Raw genomic sequence first — 27,415 nt, 5'->3', positions numbered from 1 at the left:
GAGATTGTGTTCACTTAACAGTTGGATTTGTTTTGCCTTAAAATGGAACATATCTTTACTTCAGCAGAATGGCACCTACTATTTGCAAACAGCAGAATTCTTCAGGCAATAATCAAACTGAGTGACTTACCACACACATACACAAACACGTAATTCTATAGTGTGAACAGATCCTCAAAATAGATACAAGAGTGGAACAAAATACTCCTATCTTTACACATATCTGATAGCGGAACCTAGTTGGTAAGATACTACTTTACAACACAATTGTTACACATGAATCTCTGGAATTCATTCCTAGGGACACTGCTTTAAAAAAAATGTAAACCGATTTACATTTTAGACTGCAGCCCCATTTTTGAAGATTTTGGTTGCTCTATTCATTTATATACTTCAAGCAGCTTCATTCCCAAAGGATACCTCTCTACTGAGGACAACCAGAAATATGCAGATACAGTTCAATTTATCTTGCTCATAAAAAAACTTTACCTGCAGTTAATTGCCTAGCCTTCCAGTCCCTGAAACTATAATTAAGAGAGACTTGGCTGTGCGTGATTTTGTACCATTTTGAGCAAAGTAGAGTGAACTCAATTTACAAAGGGCAGCCTCATTGAGAATGTTCGTAATTTGTTTTAATCACTATTGTCAATTGCACAAAATTTATACAAAGGCTTATAAAGGTATTTTACATCTCTGTACAAAAAAAAAGTTACATTGTGCATCGGGAGCACAGCCTGTCCCATTTTACCCACACATTTGGGAAATGAAAGCCTGTGATAAACTGGGCCAGCAATCGGTGCAAAGAAGCTGGTACAGATCTCTACTGTAGCACCAGAGTTCCGAAATTCAGTCATGTTGTCAGAAGGAGGTGCTCATTCCACATTAGTCTATAACATCATACATAAAGTGGATAGAAATGAACTCCAAATTAGTTGCCATTTTTATCATAGGGCAGAACTGGAATCAGGGTGAACAAGTAAAAAGAATTAAGATAAGTTGGTGGTATTAAGCCTTCAATCAATCATTGATACATTCTGCAAAACTTACCAAGTTAATATTTTCAGAACTGTGATCTTAAGAGCCAAAAAGATGGGGCCTTTCTTCCTGATCAATTGAGACAGCATAGGTTAAAAAGTAAAACTACTGCCTTCATTAAATGAAGAGCAACAATTATTTCCTAGTTAAAGTGGAGCTATAGTTTATTGAGCCTTCCTTCTACACCCCTGAAAAATAGCTCTAAATACACGAAGGAACAATAACTGCAGATCTGTCTGAGTGAAAGAATTCTGTGGCGACAGTACAAATAGAAGACGGACACCTGGGAGGTTTAAGTGAAAGAAAGACTTGCATTTACGTAGCACCTTTTACACAAACTTCTCAGTCAATTTTAAGTGCTTCTGAAACAGCCATTGAACCGTAGGAAAGCGGCAGTCAGCATACTCCCACAACAGCAAGTGATGGTTTATTTTGAGGGATAGCAATCGGCTAGGATTCTGGAGATAACTCCCCTGGATCTTCTTTAATGCAGTGCCATGGGGCCTTTTATATCCACCCAAGATCTGAAGGGGCTTTGGCTCAACCTCTTGCTAAAAAGATGGTAATTCCAACAGCTGAGCGTCAGCCTAGATTTTGGTGTTCGAGTCCCCGAAGCCACATTTGAACTCTCAACCCCTGACTCGGGTAAGTGTGCGACCTACTGAGCCATGGTTGATGTCAAGTGGGGGGAAAGCTGGAGGGAACAGGTATGTTTAAACGTAAACTGAGCCTAAAAATAATTTTCATCCGCAATAGCAAAAGGATTTACTAAAATAGAGAGCTGTTTTGCATTAGTAACTGAAAAATGCTAGTATAATAACTACAGACTTTGTGGATTAGAATATTTCTTCTGCTGGCGAGGCTGCTAAATGGAATTGCCATCACCTTCAATCTACACTATTCTCTATTACTTCTGAGGCTGAATTTTATCACAAGGATGCGATGCACAAGTTGGTGAGATAGTGAAGGTCTACATCTACCATTTAATATTGTTTTGATTGCATGTAAAAAAAAAAAAGCTTTTCATTGGGCCCAACATTTAATAATAGAATATTATGGTATTAACACTCGAGTATTTGAAAATGGCACCAGATCACCCCTGAAAACCATAGACTACAAGATCAACAACAAAATAAATTTGAACAAGTTAATTAAAATGCAGTTTCTCTCTGCTCCTGCTTTTATGATCACAATTTTGTTCAGTCTTTTAATAATGTGAAACCAATTCACAGCTTTCTGTTATTTACATTCTATTTAAATAACAAATACACATCTTCAGAATGCCCACTTTGTGCGGCCTTTCAATGTGGATGGCAGACCAGATAAGCTTCCAGATGATGGTTCTGATAGCAAGCAACGCTGTCCAAAATCCACTCTCTGGTAACTACAATGGTGTTGTATTGTCTCTGGATTGCTGCAACAACATTACGACATTGTACATTGTCATTATTCGTTTTATAATAGGTTTTCATATAAAGCGTCAATCATTTAAAAATAATCCCTATGAACATTAATTATCCCTCTGTGGCAAGCACAGTAAACATTATCAATCTTTACTTGACCTGAAACACACACAAATGGAAACGAACCCATATCGTGAAACCAAGCTCTAAGAAAGTCTGGATGCAAATGCTTATATAAACTAATTGAACTCAATCTGTTGGGAGTCTATTGCTCCACCACAGTCTTCCCAAACTTTTCCAGCCGCAGAATCCTTTCGAGCTCCCCAAGAGTACTGAATAAACCCGAGAACCTTATTACATTGAAGAATTAAACCACAAAAAATGACTATTACTGTGCAATTGGTACAGATTTCTTTTATTTGTTCATGACCAGCATTTATTGCCCAATCCTGAGGGCATTTAACAGTCAACCACATTGCTATGAATCTGGAGTCACGCATAGGCCAGACCAGGTAAGGACAACAGATTTCTTTCCCCAAAGGACATTAGTGAACCAGATGAGTTTTTAGAACAATTAACAATGTTTTCATGGTCATTATACTTTTAATTCCACATTTCTATTGAATTCTAATTTCACCATCTGCCGTGATGGGATTCAAACCCAGTCCCCAGAGCATTACCCTGGGTCTCTAGATTACCAGTTGAGTGACAATACCACTATTCGTTTTATAATAGGTTTTCATATAAATATTAAAAAACAAACTTAAAAGATGTGTCTTCGTCTTATATGTATGCATTTATTAATAACAAAAAAGTTCTGTTATTCAACTTTGTTTATCCTCCTTTCCCCCCCAGATCCTCTCGGGGACCCCACCCTCCTTGGCCTGGGCTCTTCACAAGCCCACTCCCCCCTACACACCACCACCAGCTAAACTGACAATGGAACCCTTGCAGGGATCTTGTAGAACCCAGTATGGAAACACTTGATCTACCACATGCCTATGAGACTCGCCAAATCTCGTTTTTTTTTTGAAAAAAATTAAATCTACAACAGATATTATCTACACGACTCCTCACTCGACTGGAAAGGCTGTGGAGATGGAAATAGCTTTTAAATTGGGTCTGCTCTTTTAGCACTCATTTATTTCTCTTCCATTCACCTCACTATGTTCTCACCTCTTTTGTTTTTAAGTGCAAAGCACAAGCAGACATCTTGGACCTACAAGTAGGTCACCAAACCTGGAATTGTTTCAAACACATGTACCACATCCATTATTCAGCTACTACAGAGGAATTAGAGTTCAGCAATTTTTTCCCAGTATCACGAGTCTTTGTTACAGGGATAGATTTGTTCCAAATAATAGGATATTTATCAAATGCAAAATTTCATGGCTGCAAAACAGATGCTTGCTGATAGTTTACTGTGCTTCAATAAAAGCATATCCCATGCAGTAATGATATAGATTTAACTGTATACTCACCTTCATAGTCAGTATTTGCTGAATTAGCATCAGGCTGCACAACAACTACTGCAGTACGATCCTGACAGAAGCAAAAGGTATATATCGGGGATGAAACAGTTAATGAAAATTACAAATGACAGTGTCAAAATCATCCCCATTCTATTAATAAGTGTTTTATACAACAACTAATGCGTTGCAGTTACTTTAAATTCTGTATCAGGAGAAAGAAAACACTTTGTTCAAGAAAAATAGCTTTTCTAGAATGCAAAATTTTCAGCATCCACTATTTCATCATATCAATATATTCTTATCATATTTTGAGCTCTTCACAGATTTTAATGGCATTTCCAGATTAAGTTTAACTATGTTGCTGGTCATGATAAAACATAGAATTCACACCCAATTTGCATACAATGAGATTTAGTTCTGAACAGAATAATTCAGATGATATTTTTTAAATAAGTGACCAAACCAAAACATTTGCCTCATAAAGCTACACAAATATATAATTTCTTATTATTTTTATTTCAGAGCTAATGAGATCCTGATTTTTGAAGGCTGTGGTTGTAGCACTGCTGCCTCACAGTACCAGGGACCCGGGTTCAATTTCCCGACTTGGGTCACTGTCTGTGCGGAGTTTGCATGTTCTCCCTGTGTCTGCATGGGTTTCCTCCGGGTGCTCCGGTTTCCTCCCACATTCTGAAAGACGTGCTGGTTAGGGTGCATTGACCCGAACAGGCGCCAGAGTGTGGCGGCGACTAGGGGAATTTCACAGTAATTTCAATGTAGTGTTAATGTAAGCCTTACTTGTGACTCACAAATAAACTTTAAATTTTTAAACCCCTTGCATGGGGTGATGGGGATAGGGCCTGGCTGGGATTGTAGTCAGTATAGACACGATGGGCTGAATGGCCTGCATTGCAGGATTCTATGATAAAAGGTCACATTTTATTTAGAGATTGATCATGCTGATCTTGGCCGAACACAAAGAAGCATCATATTATAGAATGTATAGATGAGGAGAGAATGCGGTTCACATGATGAAGTGTCAGCTTTCACCACAAACAGACTCGCATCTACCTGCTCGTTCATCCAATGCAAAATTACATCGTTTTTCACATTTCTAAGAAAGGCACAAGTAATCAAAGTGCACATAAAATTTGACAACATTTTTTCACAAAATAATGGCAGACATTGAGAATTTCCACACACCCTGCACTATTCCCCCATTTGTGCTTCTATTTATCTTTTCCGGGGGGCAGGGGGGGGGGGGTCCGCGGTGGTAAGAAATTGCAGAAGAACCGCTGTGCAAGTTGGGAGAATAATACTCCTGCTGCTTAAAGGAGAAAGCAACCTGATAAGTTGTCCCATAGCCTTTAATGTTCTCGTGGACCAAACCATAAATGTAAAGATTTGTCAGGTTAATAGTTTCAGCAATGCAAAAAAAAAAGAGCTAGGAGTGGAGGATGTTTTGGAGAAAGATTGGTAACGGAACAGATGTGGGGTAGGAAGCAGAGATCGAGGTCAAGTCATATACTAAGCTCTGCATCCTTAGGTTTAGCCTGACAACAAGTCAGGGAGGATGTTTGCAAACCCTTATGCAGCACCATCCTCAGTTCCAGAGTCATGTAAGGAAAGCTTCATTGGTGGTGACACGTAGCTGGAGGAAATTTCAGTTCCTCCAGATCTTGAAGATGGATAGGCAGTTGGAGAAAGTGCCAACAGCCTTGGGGGAATGTAAAAGCATCATAGCTTAACTGCTCAATTTACTCCCCAAATCATTAGGCAGACATAATGTAGTATTTAATAATACGGGATTTCAATTTCTCTCCATTAAGACACAAATCCAATGTTCTCATTTTAATGGTTCTATGACCTTAAGGCATATTATCTTGTACTTACAGGACTATAGGTGAATAAATAAGGTTCCTTAATTATGGAAGCACCGCAGAGTTCTACCAGCCACTCCAGTTGATCTGCAAGAGAATAATATTCATTTCTGACATGTCTCCTACCTACATTTTACAGTGATGGCAAGACTGGAGTTTCCTTTAAACTTCCAGCACAATTCAAAATTAATTTGTTCAGCTTCAATTCCCAACCTCAGTTGCGTAGGAAACAAAACAATTGAGGAAAAAATAATTATGCATCAAGTGTGACCTTATGCAGGCATTGTACAATGCCATTAATCCTCATCCCCGTGAAACCGTAACCATCTATGATCCTCATAAGAAGAGAATAATTAGAGTCTAATTTTCCACTGTACTCTTTGATATTGAAAGCTTCTTAGTGTTACTTGGAGTGCCTTGAACTACAAGTGCTCACTATTCCCAAAGCAGAATTTTACCCATTGGACTCTATACCTAGAAACACTGCATGTGCTGCGTCCAATTTTCTGTCCATTAATTTTAATGGGCAAAAAAGAAAAATCAGGAGCCATGCCCCTATTATTCCCCAATGGTCATGCCCCCAGGAAAGCTCTACACTGTTAACATAAAACCAGATAATTACCCCTTGTATTTGCATGGAAAGTTGGCCATCTTAATACAACAATAACATTTTTGTTTTAAAAAAAGAAATGGCGGAAGCTTTTATGACACAAATATACACACACACACACAAATACAAATAGAATGGAGTACGATTTCTATAATGCAAAAACTGACAGCACTAAAGTAAGTCTTTCAGAGCATCAAACTTGGGCGAATGCCAGCTCTTTAAATAATCTAATCTCAATTTGCTATATCTTTTCATATTTTTCCTTCTGAAATACTTATTGACTTCCTTTTAAACAACGTTAGTGTCCACCTCAATAGACACACGTAATTTTCTAAATACCTGCTTTGTGAAATTCTGTCTTCTAATCTTCAGTTTCATTTTTTAGCAATACACTTCTGAATATATGCCTATCATTATTGGTCCGCCAAAAAGTGGAAATGAAGCTTTTGCTTTGTTTTTTTAAAAGCCATCTCAAAAACCTTCTTTAACTTTTGAGAGTCTCCATCAGGTTCTATTTTAACTTTCTCTGTTTAAATAAGAAAAAAGTTATTTTTTCACTTTGGTGAACCCTAGGGGATTTTCACAGTAACTTCATTGACGCCAGTTGCACTGCAATCCACTGCCTAGTCAGGGTGACTGTTCCGACATGTGCAGCAAGATGCACGTGAAAGGCAGTGGCCAAGGAAGTGAGGGTGCCCAAGCGGCAGTTTATGGGCTACCGCTTCTCGACCTTTTGGCTAAGATCAAGTGTGGTTTTGCTTTCCTGCACTTGGTTGAATGTGAGCCTACTTGTGACTAATAAATAAACTTTACTTTATTATACTTGGTCCATGGTCCTAATATACTGCCCAGAATGGAATAGTACAATCTCTTGGGTCCATAAACATTGCCATTTACTGTGCAATGTTTTTTCTGTTCAGGGGCTGTGCTGGAAAACCAATGTCAAACTTCTGATAATTCAAATCCAGGGCCAGATGCAGGGACATCCACATGATGGCACGGGGCGGCACAGTGGTTAGCACTGTTGCCTCATAGCATCAGGGACCCGGGTTCAATTCCGGTCTTGGGTCACTGTCGTGGGGAGTCTGCACACATTCTCCCCATGTCTGAGTGGGCTTTCTCCAGGTGCTCTGGTTTCCTCCCACACTCCAAATATGTGCGTGTTAGGTTGATTGGCCATGCTAAATTGACCCTAGTGTCAGGGGATTAGCAGGGGCAAATACGTGGGGTTAAGGGAATAGGGCCTGGGTGGGATTGTGGTCAGTGCAGACTCAATGGGCCGAATGGCTTCCTTCTGCACTGTAGAGATTCTATTCTATAACTTTACTACAGGTCAGACTTGGATCAACACTCAACTTGTATTTAGAGCAGAAAAGCTTTTCCATAAGCAGGTAGCTTTTATGAACTGAAACTTGCAATCGTATGCATGATGTTCATGGAAGAGAATTTAGGATCAAGAGTGATTCATTTATCATCATTTTAAGTCACACAGACCACCGACAATAACTTTTGAACAGTTTTATTTTCTTTAAACACTGCGATTCCTGCCAACGCAGGATGGCCACCGATACTCACCGAAAACCCATTTTTTAAAGCCTTTATTTTAAATGTGGTTTCAAAAAAAAGGAAACAAGGACCTCAATTATCACGGTACACAGTCTTCTGGGATGATGGTGCAGATTGGAAAATTAAGTATGGAGGTCAGAGTGCCTGCTTTTCTGTTCCGTTAGTAAAGGTGCCGAGAGCAGTTATGTAGTTTTGGAACAATGCTGCCACTTCTCTGCTTATTTTCCACAGAGGTTTTCCTCTGAAACATCATATGATAAGACTAACAATTCCTTTCTTCCCACCAAGATATTTGCATTCAATTCTCTCCTCTTCTTTCTCCCTCTCCGGAAAATGCTGACGCTGATCAGGATTTACATGTTTAAAAAGTCAGCTGGTTTCAGTGGTCAGGACTGCTGAGAGTTTGAATTTTGCTTAAAAGAAAACGAGAAACCGAATGAAGAGGATAAGCTTCACACTGAGATTGAGAGAAATGAGTAGAGTCCTGGTCTCTGTCGCTCACAATGGCATCACATTGGTACAACTGCGCATTAGCAGCAAACACAGCCTTATAAAACGTGTTCACGGGATGTGAGTGTCGTCGGCTAGGCCAGCATTTACTACCAATTCCTAATTGTCTTTGAGGTGGTGTTGGTGATCTGCCTTCTTGAACCACTGCCTATCGTGGAGGTACACCCACCATGCTGTTGGGAAGGGAGCTTCAGAATTCTGACCCAGCAAGAGTGAAGGAACTGGGATATAGTTCCAATTCAGAATGGTGTGCGGCTTGGAGGGAAACTTGCAAGTGGTGGTGTCCCTATGTGTCTGCCACCCTTGTCCTTCAAGGTGGTAGCGGGTTAGGGCTTGGAAGGTGTGCAGCAATGCATCATAGATGATACACACTGCTGCCACTGTGCATCATTGGTGGAGGAACTGAATGTTGAAAGTGATCATAGAATCTCTACAGTGCAGGAGGAGGCCATTTCTAATCTTATAGAAACATAGAAAAACTACAGCACAAACAGGCCCTTCAGCCCACAAGTTGTGCTGAACACATCCCTACCTTCTAGACCTATCTATAACCCTCCATCCTATTACGCTCCATGTACTCATCCAGGAGTCTCTTAAAAGACCCTATTGAGTTCGCCTCCACCACCACTGACGGCAGCCGATTCCACTCGCCCACCACCCTGTGTGTGAAAAACTTACCCCTAACATCTCCCCTGTACCTACCCCCCAACACCCTAAACCTGCGTCCTCTCGTAGCAGACATTTCCACCCTGGGTAAAAGCCTCTGAGAGTCCACCCGATCTATGCCTCTCAACATCTTATACACCTCTATTAGGTCTCCTCTCATCCTTCGTCTCTCCAAGGAGAAGAGATGGAAGTCTGACGAAACATTATTTATCCAAGTTCACAGAACTTCTCCCCTGTGCGGAATTGGTACAGTCAAAGCTGGAAATTGAAGTCCACCTGCTCAAACAATTCTGAAACATGCCAAACATAGTTTTTAATACCCAAGATCGAAGAGTTTCCTCCTCAACAGAAAAGGAGGATAAAAAATGAGAGGCCAGCAGGAGGGTAATAAAGTAGTCAAATCCAGAGGAAACAAAAGTCACGGATGAGGTATTCTGTCACAACTGAGCTGAGATAGGAGCAGAAGTGATAATGTTACGATTGCTGACACAGTAGTATTTTGTTAGGATGTGCAGATCAGATGATTTCAGCTTGAGGTTGAATAGGCCACCAAGGCTGAAAATGGAATGACTCAACCTGAGAGAGAGTGGATGGGGAGGGACATTAACACAGTGGTTACAGGAGCAGGTCAGAGGCTAGGAATACTGCGGTGACTAACTCACCTCTTGACTCCCCAAAACCTATTCACCATCTACAAGGCACAAGTCAGGAGTGTGATGGAATACTCCCCACTTGCCTGGATGGGTGCAGCTCCAGGACAAATCAGCCCACTTGATTAGCACCACATGTATTAACATCTACTCCCTCCACCATCGACGCTCAATAGCAGCAGTGTGTACCATCTATAAGATGCACTGCAGCAATTCGCCAAAGGTCCTTAGGCAGCATCTTCCAAACCCATGGTCACTTCCATCTAAAAGGACAAGGGCAGCAGATACATGGGAACACCAGCAAGTTCCCCTCCAAGCCACTCACCATCCTGACTTGGAAATATATTGCCGTTCCTTCACAGTTGCTGGGTCAAAATCTTGGAATTCCATCCCTAATGATATTGTGGGTCAACCCACAGCACATGGACTGCAGCGATTCAAGGTAGTTCACCATCACCTTCTCAAGAGCAACTAGGGATGAACAATAAATGCTGGCCAGTTAGCGGCGCCCATGTCCCACGAATTTTTAAAAAATAGAAATCGGTGGCAAGCATATGCGGCACAGATAAAAGACAATGGGTTCTGTTTTGATGTTTAACTTGAGGACATGGTGATTCATCCAAGACTGGATTATGACTGGTCATAGTCTAACTTTGGGATAGTGCAGGTGATGGCTGTGATTATAATTGTGGAAGTGATCCTTCCTGTGCGGCACGGTAGCACAGTGGTTAGCACTGCTGCTTCACAGCTCCAGGGTCCCGGGTTCGATTCCCGGCTTGGGTCACTGTCTGTGTGGAGTTTGCACATTCTCCTCGTGTCTGCGTGGGTTTCCTCCGGGTGCTCCGGTTTCCTCCCACAGTCCAAAGATGTGCGGGTTAGGTTGATTGGCCATGCTTAAATTGCCCCTTAGTGTCCTGAGATGTGTGGGTTAGAGGGATTAGTGGGTAAAATATATAGGGATATGGGGGTAGGGCTTGGGTGGGATTGTGGTCGGTGCAGACTCGATGGGCCGAATGGCCTCTTTCTGTACTGTAGGGCTTCTATGATTTCTATGATCCCAAGGTCTGCGGATGAAATCCAGAAGGCAGCACGCATAGGAGAGGGCAAACATAGATATTTAGGGGACTCTAAATGCAAAACATGAAAATTCTGACAAAGTCATTTTAAGAGTCCCCAATACACTAAGGGTAAATAAAGCAAGGTAATCATAATCCTGTATATTTGTTGTTGAACAAAAAGTACCAGAAGTCTTTTTCTAAACTTGTTTACGAACTGCTTCATATGCAGATAAGCAAATAAAAAAGAAATTGAATAAAGATGACAAAAACTGAAATCAACACATTATTGCTAAACTGATGCTAAAAAACAAAATGTGTGGGCGCAGCACCGATGAAATGTCAGGTATAATGTGTCTACTTGCAGCTCATAGAAACTGAAGAAAGCAAGTTAAATTTATCATAACATCCTGAAGCTTGTTATTTACTAATGAACCATTATTAATGCTGTTTTCACTCTTTCGAGTGTTTGAGGAGGCACCCAAAAAGCCTCAGATTACCAATCACTGGTGTGTGGTCTCCACACAACAGTAGTTTATTTTCCTTTGTCAGGATGGTTTAAAGGCATGTGGGAACGAGACCAGAATGCCCAGGAGATTCCTGCCTATTGCACAGCATGCTTTTGAAGTTTCAATGGGAGTAAGCAAAATGACCCATGACCTCCAATAGAGGTAGCACAGTCGAAGCCTCACCCCAGCCATCAACCAACAAAGAGCTCCAATATTCCAAAGCCCATCGCGCAAGGTTAAACATGCACTTAACCAGTGAGCATGCAGCATACCGCAATCTGAAATTCCCATTGTGCACGACTAGGGCTGTGGACATTTGAAATGCAGTGAAAGTGATGCACAAGAAAGGAAGAGGTCTTCCTGGGGTCACTTGCTGTAAATCATCCTTGAACGTGGTATATTTTATCAAAACATTTGCAAGGTCAATATCATCTTCGTGAGAGAGAGAGAGCCCATATAAAATCATCGGACTGAGCAAATACAGACATTAAACTTCACACAGTTTTTTTTTTACAATTACCCTTTTACAAAACTGTAAAAAGAATGGCTTAAAATTGATATAATCCCTTATATCTTGACAGGCCGATGCTTTCATTTTGTAAATAACACTACTAAAGAAACCCTAAGCATAGCAAGTGGGCAATTTAAGAATCTTGTAGTTGATGACTGAGATCGATCCCTGACATTAATGAAGATATTAGTCAAGCATTTGATTGATATTTTAATAATTCTGAATGGAATTCACAGTCCAATTCGAGCAAATAAATATGTAATCTGATAATACACAAATACACCAAATTTCCTGGTAATCAACTGCAAATTACCATTTGTGGCAACGACATCACAACCATTAACTCTGTTGTGTGCAGCAGCAACATGGACTGCACTAACAGCTGGTGCTGGAACTGGCAGCCAATACCCACAACTACTGAATTAATCTTATTTGCATTGTTTCAATGACAAGTACATCCATCATTTGCTATCAATGACTTCCACAATTGTTATATCTGCTCAACATTCTCGAGAACATGAGAGTTTAAGATGAACCTACATAGCCGACAGCACAGGACACTTAAAAATGACAGTAGCAAGAGAATAGCTACATTTCAGAGATAATATATTCTTACAGCTCATACTGCAGAGTTCTTGGTGGTTTGCATAAATGGCAAAGTAAGGAAAAATCCATTATGCAGTTAAGTTTATGTTTTAAGTTTAAAGTTTATTTATTAGTAATCAGGCTTACATTAACACTGTGATGAAGTTATTGTGAAAATCCCCTAGTCGCCACACTCCGGCACCTGTTCGGGTACATTGAGGGAGAATTTAGCACGGCCAATGCACCTAACCAGCGCGTCTTTCGGACTGTGGGAGGAAACCAGAACACTGGGAGGAAACCCAAGCAGACACGGGGAGAATGTGCAGACTCCGTACACACAGTGACCCAAGCCGGGAATTCAAGCCGGGTCCCCTGGCACTGTGAGGTAGCAGTGTTAATCACTGTGCCCCCCATTGGCTTTGATAACAAAAGATGGATGTACTTGTCATTAAAACACTACAAATAAGACTAATTCAGTATTTCTGGGTATTGGGGCTGCCAGTTTGTCAAAGATGGCATGAGCACAAGATCTAGGAGCAACTTTACTCTCTTATCTTGGCAATGTTTACTAAATGGTTTACCAAATTACCAGAAAACAAGGTAAAAGAAGGTTCCATCAACCTCACCATTTGTGAGAAAATGTTTAATTTCCAGTTGAGATGTTAGTACTGGGAAAGAAAATCTTTTTCCACATGTGGCAACTAAGGACATCATCAGACAACTACAGAAGAGCTCCGACCGCTATCTCCTACGAAGTGGCATAACCACAGCTTCACCCGTCGCTATGAGCTTCAAGTGAGGCCAACAATTTAAGATCAGATCCATGGATCTACAACCCTCTAGGAACTGGATTCCATTCTGTGTCAAAAACTACGGTTCCACTTCCAAATCTAACATAGGCGTCAAGGTTGTTGAAAAAAAAACATACAACTCTCTACTCTGATTACTTGACAGTCAAATCTTTAACAGTAATTTCACCTGTTTGCCACCAAGCTTCTACTGTTAGTCAGGTAGTGGTTTTAATTAAAAGGCCTGATAATGCTATCAGGAGTTGGAGAGCTGGCTGAATTTACAAATTCAGGGGAGGACTTTTTTATTTAAAAAGTGCTATTTGTTAATTCCTCTAAATGCACCTGCAGTTTTCATGAGTTGAAGAAGAAAACAATAACACTAATAACTTGAATGACAGGGATATTAATGAATGGTGCAGATTCTTTTATGGTATTCAACAAGTTTACCTGTGACATTAGGGCAGCCCGGTTTACCTGTGACATTAGGGCAGCCCAGTAGCACAGTGGTTAGCACTGCTGTTTCACAGCTCCAGGGACCTGGGTTCAAATCCTGGCTCGGGTCGCTGTCTGTGCGGAGTTTGCACATTCTCCCTGTGTCAGTGTGGGTTTCCTCCGGGTGCTCCGGTTTCCTCCCACAGTCCAAAGATGTGTGGACTAGGTTGATTGGCCATTCTAAATTGCCCCTTAGTGTCCCGGGATGCATAGTTTAGAGGGGTTAGTGGGTAAATATGTAGGGATATGTGGATAGGGCTTGGGTGGGATTGTGGTTGGTGCAGACTCGATGGGCCGAATGGCCTCTTTCTGCACTGTAGGATTCTATGATTTTCTATGGTAACAATGCTGGGTTGGGCGATGTTAGGAGACATGGGTAAAGACAGATTAAAACATACCTTCAGCATAAAGTGAAATGTGTTCACACTATAATCGAATCATTAGGGATGAAATTTCCAGGCACCCATGAGAGTGAAACCCTATTAACCCTTATCCCATTTAGGCAATCAAAAAGGTGACTTTAAAATAGCTGGGAGCACCAAATCAGAGGTTTACTTCAATAAAGATATTGCTCTAAGTATTTAATCACGCAACATAAAAAGTACATTATTGTGTGGATACACCTACACAAGTGTCCGGATGTCAATCTGCCACCCATGCAATTCTGCTTTAATTCAATGCTCCATTTTTAAACAATTATGGATTCTGATGTTAAACCAAGATCCCATCTATACGTTCAACTGGGGCAGTAGACCATGGCACTATACAAAGAGAAGTAGAGATTTCTCTGCAACATGAGTAACATTGAGTCCTCACCCAACACTGCCTTTCACGAGCATATTGAATGTAATTGCTGTTTGTGGGATTTTTTTTAAAAATGTGCAAACCAGCTGTCACGATTGCCGATGTAAGAACAATGCTTCAACAATAATTCGCCAATTGTGTAGCACCGCAGATGCACTGAAGGTGTGGCAAATGATTGCCAAATAGTTTTCTCTTTTCTGCCTCCGTTAGTCCCACCAGTATGCTCATAAACACTGTGGATGGGTTGAATGGCCTGCTTTTGAGCTGCCCATTCTATGTCAATAACAAAAATGACAAAACTTGAATGACAGGGATATTAATGAATGATGCAGATTCTTTTATGGTATTCAACAAGTTTACCTGTGACATTAGGGCAGCACAGGTGGCACAGTGGTTAGCACTGCTGCCTCACAGCGCCAGGGACCCAGGTTCAATTCTGGCCTCGGGTCACTGTCTGTGTGGAGTTTGCACTTTCTCCCTGTGTCTGCGTGGAGGTTTCCTCCGGGTGCTCTGGTTTCCTCCCACAGTCCAAAGATGTGTGGGTTGGGTTGACCCTTGTGTCAGGGGGACTAGCTAGGGTAAATGCGTGGGGTTACGGGAATAGGGCCTGGGTGGGATGTGGTCGGTACAGACTCGATGGGCCGATTGGCTTCCTTTTGTACTGTAGGGATTCTATTCCATATGGTCGATCGGACAAGTATTACATGTACCAAGACAAGTTTAGTTACAGATTTCCGGATGTTATGGTTGTGCAGTACGGAGAAGAGAATAAAAGGGCAGGCGTCACTGCAGAACTTGTGCTGTTTGAAGAAAGTGCAGCGATGACAGCAAGTCTTCTGATTTGACTGCAGTGGGAAATTTGTTTCACCCATTTCATTCAGAAAGTACCCGGTAAAGCAGACTATAGGTTGCATGAGCATTTTTTGTTTGGGTCAGCTGTACACTCGTGAGTTGATTTTGTACTGATATTCCAGACTGCTTAAGGGTAATCGCAGTTACCATGGTTACAGTTGGCACTTAGTGAAGATGAGACCAGATGCACAGCTGTTTTGATTTATTTTTAAAATGCTGGTGGCTTGCAGGAAAGTAGTTTTGGTGATGTAGATGAAATTCTGTATTCAGGGACAAGTGATAAGATTCTCTTCTGGGCTACAATTCTACAACCAAGAAAAAGGGTATTTTATTTTTTGCTTTTGCTCCCAGTATTTGTGTTCCCACCACCTTTCCCCCACCACCCCCTCCCCTCTCCAATTTTTCCACAGTAGACACCATTCTCAGGTCAAATAGGTGCTCAGGCAACCTGTTTCCATAAGTCAGCCAAAGAGGCGCTATAAGCAGCTGCTTACAAAGGTGAGGGGTACCAGGAAGGGTAAACTCTTCCTTCAATTTTCCTCCTCTCATGAGAAACAGCCCGACCCTGCTTTGTGGTGGCGGCATCAAGCATAGTTAAGGTAACAAAACGCACCAAGTGGACATTGCAGGCACTAAACGGTGTCCTAACACTCTGCATCATTATGCGGTAGAGTTGCAGTGTGCTGCCCAAGCACAACAGTTTCTTAGTTCCTCCTCTCTTGATTTCATCCCCAGAGTGGACACAGGCAAGGGAAGAGTTGACTCCAGCTGTCAAACAGCCTTTTAACACAAGTCTAATGACATGAATAATGATCATTTGGAAAGAGAGATAGTGTGGAAAACAAACTGGCACTTGTGGAACTATAACTCAACAACCAGCAAATACCTAAAGGGAACTGGGGAGAAGAAACTTTGCAATTTAAATCAGTGGCATTAGTTAAAACTGTCACAAACAAGGCTTAAATTAATGATGACAGTTGCATAGTTTGTATTTCCTCAAGTTAAGAAGGTTGAGTGGCGATTTAGTCAGGGCTATTTAAAATGATAAAGGGATTCAATACCGAAGATACAGAGAGACTATTCCCTCTAGTGGGGGAAACCTAGAACTGAGTTAGAATGCTGAAATCAGAGCTGGAGAAGGAGAGAGTTTCAGAACTGAATCAGGAACACTTCCAATTGGCCATCCACGTTAAGTCAATTGAAATTTTAAAGACTGAGTTTGATTGATTGTTCTTAGGTTAGAGTATCAAGATATGGAGTGTAAAAGCAGCTAAATTAACTTGAAGTCCGGATCACCCATTTTCTAATTGAATGACTTGCATCTGATTTGATCTGTAATACCATAGAAACCCTACAGAAAGAGGCCATTCGGCCCATCGAGTCTGCACCGACAACAACCCAGCCAGGCCTTATCCCTGTATCCCTACATATTTACCCGCTAACCTACGCATCCCAGGACACTAAGGGGCAATTTAACTTGGCCAATCAACCGAACCCGCACATCTTTGTGGGAGGAAACTGGAGCACCCGGAGGAAACCCACGCAGACATGGGGAGAATGTGCAAACTCCACACAGACAGTGATCCAAGCCGGGAATCAAACCCAGGTTCCTGGAGCTGTGAAGCTCTGTGAAGTGCTAACCACTATACTACTGTGCCGCCCATGAGTGCAAACCATTTATACCTTTATGAAAAGTACCAAATATTTGTAAAACATGCTACAAAACAAAAATTCTTCACAAAATCCTCATGACATACATAAACAGTTGTACATTGAATAGGTACATCACTTAATTAAGTTCCATGGCCATGAGGATTTAAAAAAATTAGTTGGACACGGGTGTCACTGGCTGGTCAATGTTTATTGCCCATCCCTCGTTGCCCTTGTTCAGAAGGCAATTGAGAGTCAACCACATTGCTGTGGCTCTGGAGTCAAATGTAGGCCAGAGAAGGTGAGGACAGCAAATTTCCTTCCCTATAGTACATCAGTGAACCAGATGGGTTTTTACGACAATCGACAATGGTTTCACGGTCAACGGCAGATTCTTAATCCCAGATTTTTTAAATTGAATTTAAATTCCACCATCTGCCATGGTGGGATTCGAACCCGGGTCCCCAGAACATCAGCTGAGTTTCTGGATTGACAGTCTAGAAATAATACCACTCGGCCACCCCCAATCCACAATGCTATAGTCGTGGAACCAGAAAATAAATCCAACGGCCAACCACATCAGCATGCTCAAACACCAATGCTAGCCCTCTGCGTTGTCCACAAGCCATTATACAAGATTCTCTATTTATATGCAAGACACACTGAACCACAAAGGCTTATGTTACTGGCGCAATATACTGCTTATGTTCTAAACAGGCAATAACTGCATTAAAAAAAGGTTTGTGGAATCATTCCACTTATTGAAAAAAAAGCTTATAATTCATACTGCACTTTTCAAATGTACATTTATAAACTTGAGGACACCTGAATCCATTAGGCCCTGGTTTAGTATAGCCATGAATGAAGCACTGATTTCATAAGCTCATAAGATATAGGAGCAGAATTAGGCCATTCGGCCCATCGAGTCTGCTCCACCATTTGATCATGGCTGATATACTCCTCATCCCCATTTTTCTGTCTTCTCCTCATAACCCTTCAACCCATTACCAATTAAAAATCTGTCTAACTCCTCCTTAAATTTACTCACTGTCCCAGAATCCACCGCACTTTGGGGTAGCAAATTCCAGATTCACAACCTTTTGGGAGAAGTAGTTTCTCCCCAGCTCTGTTTTAAATTTGCTACCCCTTAGCCTAAGACTGTGACCTCTCGTCCTAGAATGCCCCACAAGAGGAAGCATCCACTCCACATCTACTTTATCCATACCTTTTATCATCTTATATACCTCAATTTGATCTCCCTCGCAGTCTTCCAAATTCCAGAAAGTGTAGGCCTAAACTGTTCAATCTCTCTTCATACAACAAACCCCTCATCTCTGGAATCAATCTAGTGATTTAATGTTAATTTAGGCATAAAACCTACATAAATTTACATTATGTAGTAACTGGCACGGATTTAACGCATTTTCTTACCAGAAAGCCAGAGTAACCTACCAAAATTTGCATGGATCAGAAAATCAACCATTAATAGTTTCAGTCTTAATTACTCACACAGCAGTCTGGCAGGTAACTGATAAGTTCTTACCTCTACTCATTCCTGTAAAAGAACCAAAGCAGCAAATCTCATATTGGCTTAACAGCAGCTGAAAAACAATGTTTAAAAAAATATTAGCAAAAGCATTTGTGGTAATTTATCAAGTATAGATAATTGCCTCAATATTAAATGTAAACAACATTGCTTTTAATATAAAAGAACAATACAGCAAATGCTGGAAATCTTAAAACAGAAAATACTGGATAAACTCAGTAGGTCTGGCACTATCTGTGGAGAGAGAAACAAGAAATAACATTTTGAGTCCTTGTGACCCTTCGACAGAAGCAGACCTGCTGAGTTTATCCAGCATTTACCACTTTTATTGTATTTCCACAGTACCCCTAACTTTGAAACATGTCCAAAGCTTTGGGCAAAAAAAGGGGTTGTGATTATAATTTTTGTAAAATTAAAGAGGTGAGAGATGCGAATAGGGAAAAGAGTTCAAGAAGGGAGTTCCAGAGAACGGAGCTGAGGCACTCAAAGGCTCTACCAATGGCTAAAAAGGCTCGAGCTAAAGCAGATGCAAGGCCAAAGGTGTAGATGATTCCAGAATTAGGATTAGGAAGGCCTTTGAGAGATTTCAAGATGAGGACAATTAATTTTAGGTTTCATACATTGGGACACAGAGTCAATGGGTGACCAGCGCAGCACATGATTCAAGCAGCTGAGTTTCGATGAGTTAAGGGTTTATGGAAAGCGAAGGTTTGATGGTCAACAAGAAGGACATTGAAGAAATTGAGACGAGAGGCAACAAAAGAGATGGATGCGGTCTTTAATATTGAAACGGGGTGGAGACAGGCTATATTGCAGAGGTGGAAATGAGAGGTCTTGGTGATGAATGGGTATGTAAAACATCTTGATTTCCAAAGCTTGGTTAAAAACAAAATTTTCTTATCTTAGCCGAAACAGAAAACAGCTTGCTAATTAGTCAATAGGGAGGATAAGCATGGAAACAAAAGATTTAATTCTCTGCATTAACAATGGATAAGATAATAAATATATTCCTCTGTTAACTCCAGACTATTTTTGTTTACCCCTTATTACAGAGGTTTCTCTAAAGAGGTATACTAATAATCGAGTAACTTGTGTGGGCTGTGTCTGCCATAAAAATTTGTCATTGGCCTGGGACAAAAGTAAAATTCTTTATTGCAATAAAATTTTTCAGCTATTTTAGAATCACAAATATAGATGATCTAACCTACATAGAACATAGAACATTACAGCGCAGAACAGGCCCTTCGGCCCACGATGTTGCACCGACCAGTTAAAAAAAAACTGTGACCCTCCAACCTAAACCAATTTCTTTTCGTCCATGAACCTATCTACGGATCTCTTAAACGCCCCCAAATTAGGCGCATTTACTACTGATGCTGGCAGGGCATTCCAATCCCTCACCACCCTCTGGGTAAAGAACCTACCCCTGACATCGGTTCTATAACTACCCCCCCTCAATTTAAAGCCATGCCCCCTCGTGCTGGATTTCTCCATCAGAGGAAAAAGGCTATCACTATCCACCCTATCTAAACCTCTAATCATCTTATATGTTTCAATAAGATCCCCTCTTAGCCGCCGCCTTTCCAGCGAAAACAATCCCAAATCCCTCAGCCTCTCCTCATAGGATCTCCCCTCCATACCAGGCAACATCCTGGTAAACCTCCTCTGCACCCTCTCCAAAGCCTCCACATCCTTCCTGTAATGTGGGGACCAGAACTGCACACAGTACTCCAAGTGCGGCCGCACCAGAGTTGTGTACAGTTGCAACATAACGCCACGACTCCTAAATTCAATCCCCCTACCAATAAACGCCAAGACACCATATGCCTTCTTAACAACCCTATCTACTTGATTCCCAACCTTCAGGGATCTATGCACACATACACCTAGATCCCTCTGCTCCTCCACACTACTCAAAGTCCTCCCGTTAGCCCTATACTCAACACATCTGTTATTCCTACCAAAGTGAATTACCTCACACTTCTCCGCATTAAACTCCATCCGCCACCTCTCGGCCCAACTTTGCAACCTGTCTAAGTCTTCCTGCAAACTACGACACCCTTCCTCACTGTCTACCACACCACCGACTTTGGTGTCATCAGCAAATTTGCTAATCCACCCAACTATACCCTCATCCAGATCATTAATAAATATTACAAACAGCAGTGGCCCCAAAACAGATCCCTGAGGTACACCACTTGTAACCGCACTCCATGATGAATATATACTATCAACCACCACCCTCTGTTTCCTATCCGCTAGCCAATTCCTGATCCAATTTCCTAGATCACCCCCAATCCCATACATCTGCATTTTCTGCAGAAGCCTACCATGGTGAACCTTATCAAACGCCTTACTAAAATCCATATATACCACGTCCACTGCCTTGCCCCCATCCACCTCCTTGGTCACTTTCTCAAAAAACTCAATAAGGTTAGTAAGGCACGACCTACCTGCCACAAAACCATGCTGACTATCACCTATCAATTCATTACTCTCCAAATAACTATAAATCCTATCCCTTATAATTTTTTCCAACATCTTGCCGACAACAGAAGTGAGACTCACCGGTCTATAATTCTACGGTATAATTCTACGGTAAATTGTGTCATTAAGAAGAGTCTCTAGACAGTTTTAGCAACCAGATCCTGACAGTTGTCTTGCTACTGGTTAAAACCACTATGACTTGCGGGCTTTTAAGTTGGTAGCGAACCTACAACTCCCCACATTTACATTTCACAGTAAGTATATCTGATATTAACAGTTTATTCTACTTCAGATGGCAATTGGCCGCAAAATAATTTTATTAAAAGAAACTGAAGCTATCAATTAACAAAAAGCCAGCAGAGACAGTTCAGTTTCAGCACTCCCACAATTTTTAATATATTGAATAACAAATAACTTGCACAAGTTACGAAAATAAATCACACCAATGGGGAAGGAGGGACAAGGGGAAGAGCGGCTGCTATTTTAACTCTTACTTTTCCATCCGTTGTTTTTCTTGCTTTTCTTGGGCCGTTGTGGTTTCTTCCATTGATTACATCTCCCCTCACCTCAAACATGTCCTGAAATATTTCAGAACAAAAATATATTGTTGTAATAGCTTAAAAAAAGGCAGATATTTGACAATACCAAAATGTCTCAAGATATACAATGCTACACACAATGTTTTGAAAGGTCTTGCATGTTGTAATTTGCAGAATGCACAAGAGTAACAAAAAAAATTAAATCCTAAAATTAATTTCTCAGGTTGGTTAGTAGATTAGAGAATCACCTTCCCTACTCTGGAGCTTGGATTAAGATATTACATTTTTTTCTCCTTGGTAAGGAGCCCATGTGAAAGACAGTTCGGATATATAGAGCAGAAGTGTAGAGGGAGCTAATCTAGTCTACATTGTACCTGACAATTGAGGGGTGTGAGTTTGAGATACTTTTTTATATCATATTAATGGAGCATAAGATCTACCCATCCAACCCAAATAGTGTTCTTAAGTCTTCTGAAGCAGGCAGAGCCTGAAACAACCTTTCACCTCTGTTAACTATAATAATTTTAAATCAATTGGACCACTAAATAGATTACGTGCAAGAGCAGAATTTAATGCAGGCAACAGGGGTCACCCTGCTGGCTGGAGAGCCAATGAGAGCCACATGTCGCTTTGTTTTGATTGTCCCTTTAAGGGCAACACAGCACAGCAACGGTCACTAGGCCTCAGTGACCTATCTGGACTCAAGAGTGGAGAATCACCCCAGGGGTAGGAACTCTTCTCGGGCAGAGGTACTTTAAAATTAGCTGCAAACATGCTGCTCTTGAAGACAACTGTAAATAAATCCCTTTTTGTTCACTCATGGGGTGGAATTTTCCCATCCCGCCCGCTATGGGTATCGTAGCGGGCAGGACATGGACCATGCAAAGGTCCGTTGACCTTGGGTGTGATTTTCCGATCTGAGGCAAGCACAGCCGAAAAATCCCACCCACGAAGTCTCAGAAAGTGCATCATTACACACTTTCACTTGGGAAGGCCTGTTGCTCTGAATGAAAATCAGGCCCTTAACTTGGCAGCAGCATGTCTTTCCCAGGATTCAGGGCTTGCCCACCAAGAGCTGCTGGCCAGAGGCTGGCAGCTCTTCATTGCTTGGCAGTGCCACATGGGGAGCAGTGATTGTTGCCAGTAATACATCCACTTGAGCTTCTTCTCAATAAGTGTCCCCCGCCGAACTCACCATGGAAGAGGGTATTAACCTGTACCCACAGTTATTCTTATTGGTGGTGGGCGAAGAATTAAGTATGAATTCACTTCAGTTTTCTTTTCCTCCTAATGCAAGCATTTTGCAACATGGATATTTTGCACCCTCAATTTGGACAAACACTTGACTAATAAATAAAATGAATAAATGAGCACTTTATGATTATGAAATTCCATATGAATTTGGGTCAATACATGGGCAATTCATCCAAACTCAACTATAAACTGTGTAATAGTTGCTTGGAATCAGAATTGGCTGTGGCACAATAACGTTGTTAGGTATCAACATTGCACTGTCAATGATATCCCACTGCATATGATTCAGTTGGTGCAATGCAGCTGACATTGCAGCCAGTAGGTCTAGGATGTTAAAAGATAGCACTTAAAATCGATGACATATCATATTATATATATTCTCTATTTTATCAAGTGTAATGTGAAAGCTTTACTGAGTACAATTTTCAGATACACAAATCAAACTGAACTGTTTGTAATCCAAATACAATTGTATCATCAAAACACAGACCTGACAGAATTGCAAAGTCGGTGGCATACTTGGACTTCTGTATCTCAAACCAATAACTTTAAAATTGGTTATACATTTAATCTTCAAAAACAAGTTATGCTATGTCCGTGTTGCAGTGTACAAAGCTGACGGTAACACAAATAAAAGTGACAAGGTGGGCAGACATACACAGCTATAGTTTGTTACAGGGATATGATGTGAAACCAAGCCAATGTTATTAAAAACACAAGTGGCTAAAAGCATTAAACCAAACTGAGCCCTCAAGATACATTTGGGTCAAAGTTCTGAATTTACTGAAAAGAAAATAAATAGCCAAGGGTCAAAATTAATATTCAAATCAGGGGGTTAGGAACAGTCTAATGTAATGCATCAGGGATGACACAAAGCAGAAGACAGCAATGTCATCAGTCTCAGCAACTATGGAGAGGTTTTAGTCATGCAGAAATTAGTGCACTAAAACTATAAAATACTATTCATGTCAAAATGAAAACCAATGTTCTCTGTTGAGAGAAATAAAAGTAACCTTACCTCATCAATTACTATGCATTTTCTAAAACACTCAACGATCCCTGAAAATAAATCACTGCAGTCATTTTGCAAGCACGATACAATCTTAAAGGTTTTGGCCATATTAAGTACTTAATGATAATAGTTTTCAATCCAAAAGGCAATCATGGTTTTACACAGCTGGATCTATAGGTGTTAGGCTTTGTTCAGTGGTAGAAATGTCACTGATTCAGAACGTCACAGCTTCAAGCTCCACTTCAGAGTTGAGCCGATAACCCAAGCTGACACTCTAGTACAGTACTGAAGGAATGCTGCACTATCCACAGGTGCAGCCTTTCAGATAAGATGTTAAAGTGAGGCCTTTGTGCACCTTCTCAGGTCAACATAAAAGATGCCATGGCACTATTTGAAGAGCATGAGAGTTCTCCAAGTGCACTGGCCAATAATCCATCCTTCAACCAACATCGACAAAAATAGGTTAGCTCGTCATTTCTCTCATTGCTGTTTGCAGGACTCTGCTGTCCAAGCTGGCGACCACTTTTTGCCTATATTACAAACATGACTACTCCTCCAAAGTACTCAGTTAGTGAAATGAAGCACTCTGGGTCATGCTGGTGATGTGTGGGTGCTACGTAAAAATATGCTAGTTCTTTCTCTTTCACGTGCGCTTCAGTGAAGGAATTTTTAGATTCTCTAATTAATCAACAATCACCATAGAACATAGAACATAGAACATTACAGCGCAGAACAGGCCCTTCGGCCCACGATGTTGCACCGACCAGTTAAAAAAAAAAACTGTGACCCTCCAACCTAAACCAATTTCTTTTCGTCCATGAACCTATCTACGGATCTCTTAAACGCCCCCAAACTAGGCGCATTTACTACTGATGCTGGCAGGGCATTCCAATCCCTCACCACCCTCTGGGTAAAGAACCTACCCCTGACATCGGTTCTATAACTACCCCCCCTCAATTTAAAGCCATGCCCCCTCGTGCTGGATTTCTCCATCAGAGGAAAAAGGCTATCACTATCCACCCTATCTAAACCTCTAATCATCTTATATGTTTCAATAAGATCCCCTCTTAGCCGCCGCCTTTCCAGCGAAAACAATCCCAAATCCCTCAGCCTCTCCTCATAGGATCTCCCCTCCATACCAGGCAACATCCTGGTAAACCTCCTCTGCACCCTCTCCAAAGCCTCCACATCCTTCCTGTAATGTGGGGACCAGAACTGCACACAGTACTCCAAGTGCGGCCGCACCAGAGTTGTGTACAGTTGCAACATAACGCTACGACTCCTAAATTCAATCCCCCTACCAATAAACGCCAAGACACCATATGCCTTCTTAACAACCTTATCTACTTGATTCCCAACTTTCAGGGATCTATGCACACATACACCTAGATCCCTCTGCTCCTCCACACTATTCAAAGTCCTCCCGTTAGCCCTATACTCAACACATCTGTTATTCCTACCAATAATCCAGGCCCTATTTCCGCAACCCCACACATTTACCCTACTAATCCCCTGACATGAGGGTCAATTTTAGGCAGCACACAAATGCAGTTTTAAAGTTACTTTTCATTAGTGCCACAAGTAGGCTTACACTAACACTGCAATGAAGCTACTGTGAAAATCCCCTAGTCATAGAGTCAGAGGTTTACAGCGTGGAAACAGGCCCTTCGGCTCAACTTGTCCATGCTGCCCCTTTGTTAATGCCTAAGCTAGTCCCAATTGCCCACGTTTGGTCCATATTCCTCTATACCCATCTTACCCATGTAACTGTCTAAACGCTTTTAAATAGTCGCCACACTCTGGCGCCTGTTCGGGCAGCTATTAGTTTAATGTATCAAAGTTTTTTTTTAAAATTGTACTTACATTGATAACTGACAACCCATCTCCTCCCTGCTATCCCCATGAAGTACTTCAGGGTCCTCTCGCAAACTAAATCTGCATCTGAAATGGAAATTAGAAAACAAATGTAGCATTAACATACCAGGTTGGCTTTGGCAATGATTTTTATTAAAGCATTTTTTCAAGACATACGTAGCTGGGTCACTGATTTCATCAGTAAGCGCACAAGTTGCACTATGCATGAATTCTGAGAGATACCTTGTATTTTCATTTTAAAAACTAATCATGTTCAAATGGCACAATAGCACCATCTCATATTAATAATTCACAACATGTCAAGCTAAGTTGTTTTTTAGTCCCATGCCATATAAGCGATTTGTTTTTTTTAAACTGGGATCAGAGATGAATGGCAACCAAGCAAATATTAGACATTCAATTTTAGTACAATTGTAACCAAAATAGTGAGAAATTTGAGGCAAGCATTTCAACACATCAACAGGATGCCTAGGGCGGCACAGTGGTTAGCACTGCTGCCTCACAGTGCCTGGGACCTGGGTTAAATTCCGGCCTTGGGTCACTGTCTGTGTGGAGTTTGCACATTCTCCCCATGTCTGCGTGGGTTTCTTCCGGGTGCTCCGGCTTCCTCCCATAGTCCAAAGCTGTGTGGGTTAGGTTGATTGGCCATGCTAAATTGACCCTCATGTCAGGGGATTAGTAGGGTAAATGTGTGGGGTTGCGGAAATAGGGCCTGGATGGCATTGTGGTCAGTGCAGACTCGATGGGCCGAATGGCCTCCTTCTGCATTGTAGGGATTCTATGAAACGTCAATGGAAGAAATGCTTGACAAATAGTTATCTATTGGATGCTATGAAGAAGGGACTAGGGGGATATACTGCTCTTGATCTTTTCAATGAAAACTGTTGGAGTGACATTGACCATCTTAATTTTTCTGCTCCCATCACCCACACCAACCCATCCCCTTCTGAAATTGCTAGGCTCTCTTCTTTCAGGTCCAATCCCAATTTTGTTCTCAAACCTGCTGAAAGGGGTGGTGCTGCTGTTGTCTGGCGTACTGACCTCTACTCTGCAGAGGCTACACACCAAATCTTCCTTGAACAATCCCCATCATTACTCTCCCCTGCCTAAGTGAACTTGTTCTTTCACTCAGCAATTTCTCCTTTAACCTGTCTCACTTTGTGCAAATAAAAGGTGTCGTCATGGGTACCCAAATGGGCCCATGTTATGCCTGACTGTTTGTGGGATCTGTGACTGTATTGCTGCCGCTTCATGCTCTTGTCTGGAACTGTAAAAATTTCTTCTTCCAATTTCCACCCCTCTCTCACCTTCACATGGTCCATTTCCAACACCTCCCTTCCGTTCCTTGACATCTGTCTCCATTTCTGGTGATAGACTGCATACAATTATTTATTACAAGCCCAATGGCTCCCACAGGTACCTTGACTACAGTTCCTCACACCCCACTTCCTGTTGGGCTCCACCCAATTCTCCCAGTTTCTCTGCCTCTGCTGTATCTGCTCCGATGATGCTACCTTCAAAAATGGTGCGTCTAATATGTTTCCCCCCACTTCACCAATTGTGGCTGACAAGACCCTAAACCGTATCCGACCCATTTCCCACACCTCCACCCTCACCCCTTCTCTTCCTTCCCAGAACCATAATGGGATTTTCTTTGTCCT

At 41.5% G+C, this 27,415-nt stretch overlaps 1 protein-coding gene across 1 annotated transcript in view; it reads right to left on the bottom strand.

Annotated features, from left to right (window-relative positions):
- Nucleotides 1-612: 612 nt before the first annotated feature.
- LOC144500977 (breast cancer type 1 susceptibility protein homolog) overlaps nucleotides 613-27,415 on the bottom strand; it is an 88,129-nt gene continuing 61,326 nt past the window's right edge. The window contains exons 18-24 of the mRNA XM_078224476.1: nucleotides 25,743-25,820; nucleotides 23,886-23,926; nucleotides 21,569-21,652; nucleotides 18,585-18,642; nucleotides 5,804-5,877; nucleotides 3,920-3,980; nucleotides 613-2,449 (exon numbers count right to left, since the gene is read on the bottom strand). Coding sequence (XP_078080602.1) covers nucleotides 2,337-2,449; nucleotides 3,920-3,980; nucleotides 5,804-5,877; nucleotides 18,585-18,642; nucleotides 21,569-21,652; nucleotides 23,886-23,926; nucleotides 25,743-25,820 — 509 coding nt within the window. The 3' untranslated portion in view covers nucleotides 613-2,336. The remainder of the gene's footprint in view (nucleotides 2,450-3,919; nucleotides 3,981-5,803; nucleotides 5,878-18,584; nucleotides 18,643-21,568; nucleotides 21,653-23,885; nucleotides 23,927-25,742; nucleotides 25,821-27,415) is intronic.

This window comes from Mustelus asterias, chromosome 11 (assembly GCF_964213995.1).
Source record: "Mustelus asterias chromosome 11, sMusAst1.hap1.1, whole genome shotgun sequence".
Lineage (NCBI taxonomy): Eukaryota > Metazoa > Chordata > Chondrichthyes > Carcharhiniformes > Triakidae > Mustelus > Mustelus asterias.
The sequence above is the reverse complement of the archived record's forward strand: the minus strand, read 5'-3'. Positions and strand labels throughout refer to the sequence as shown.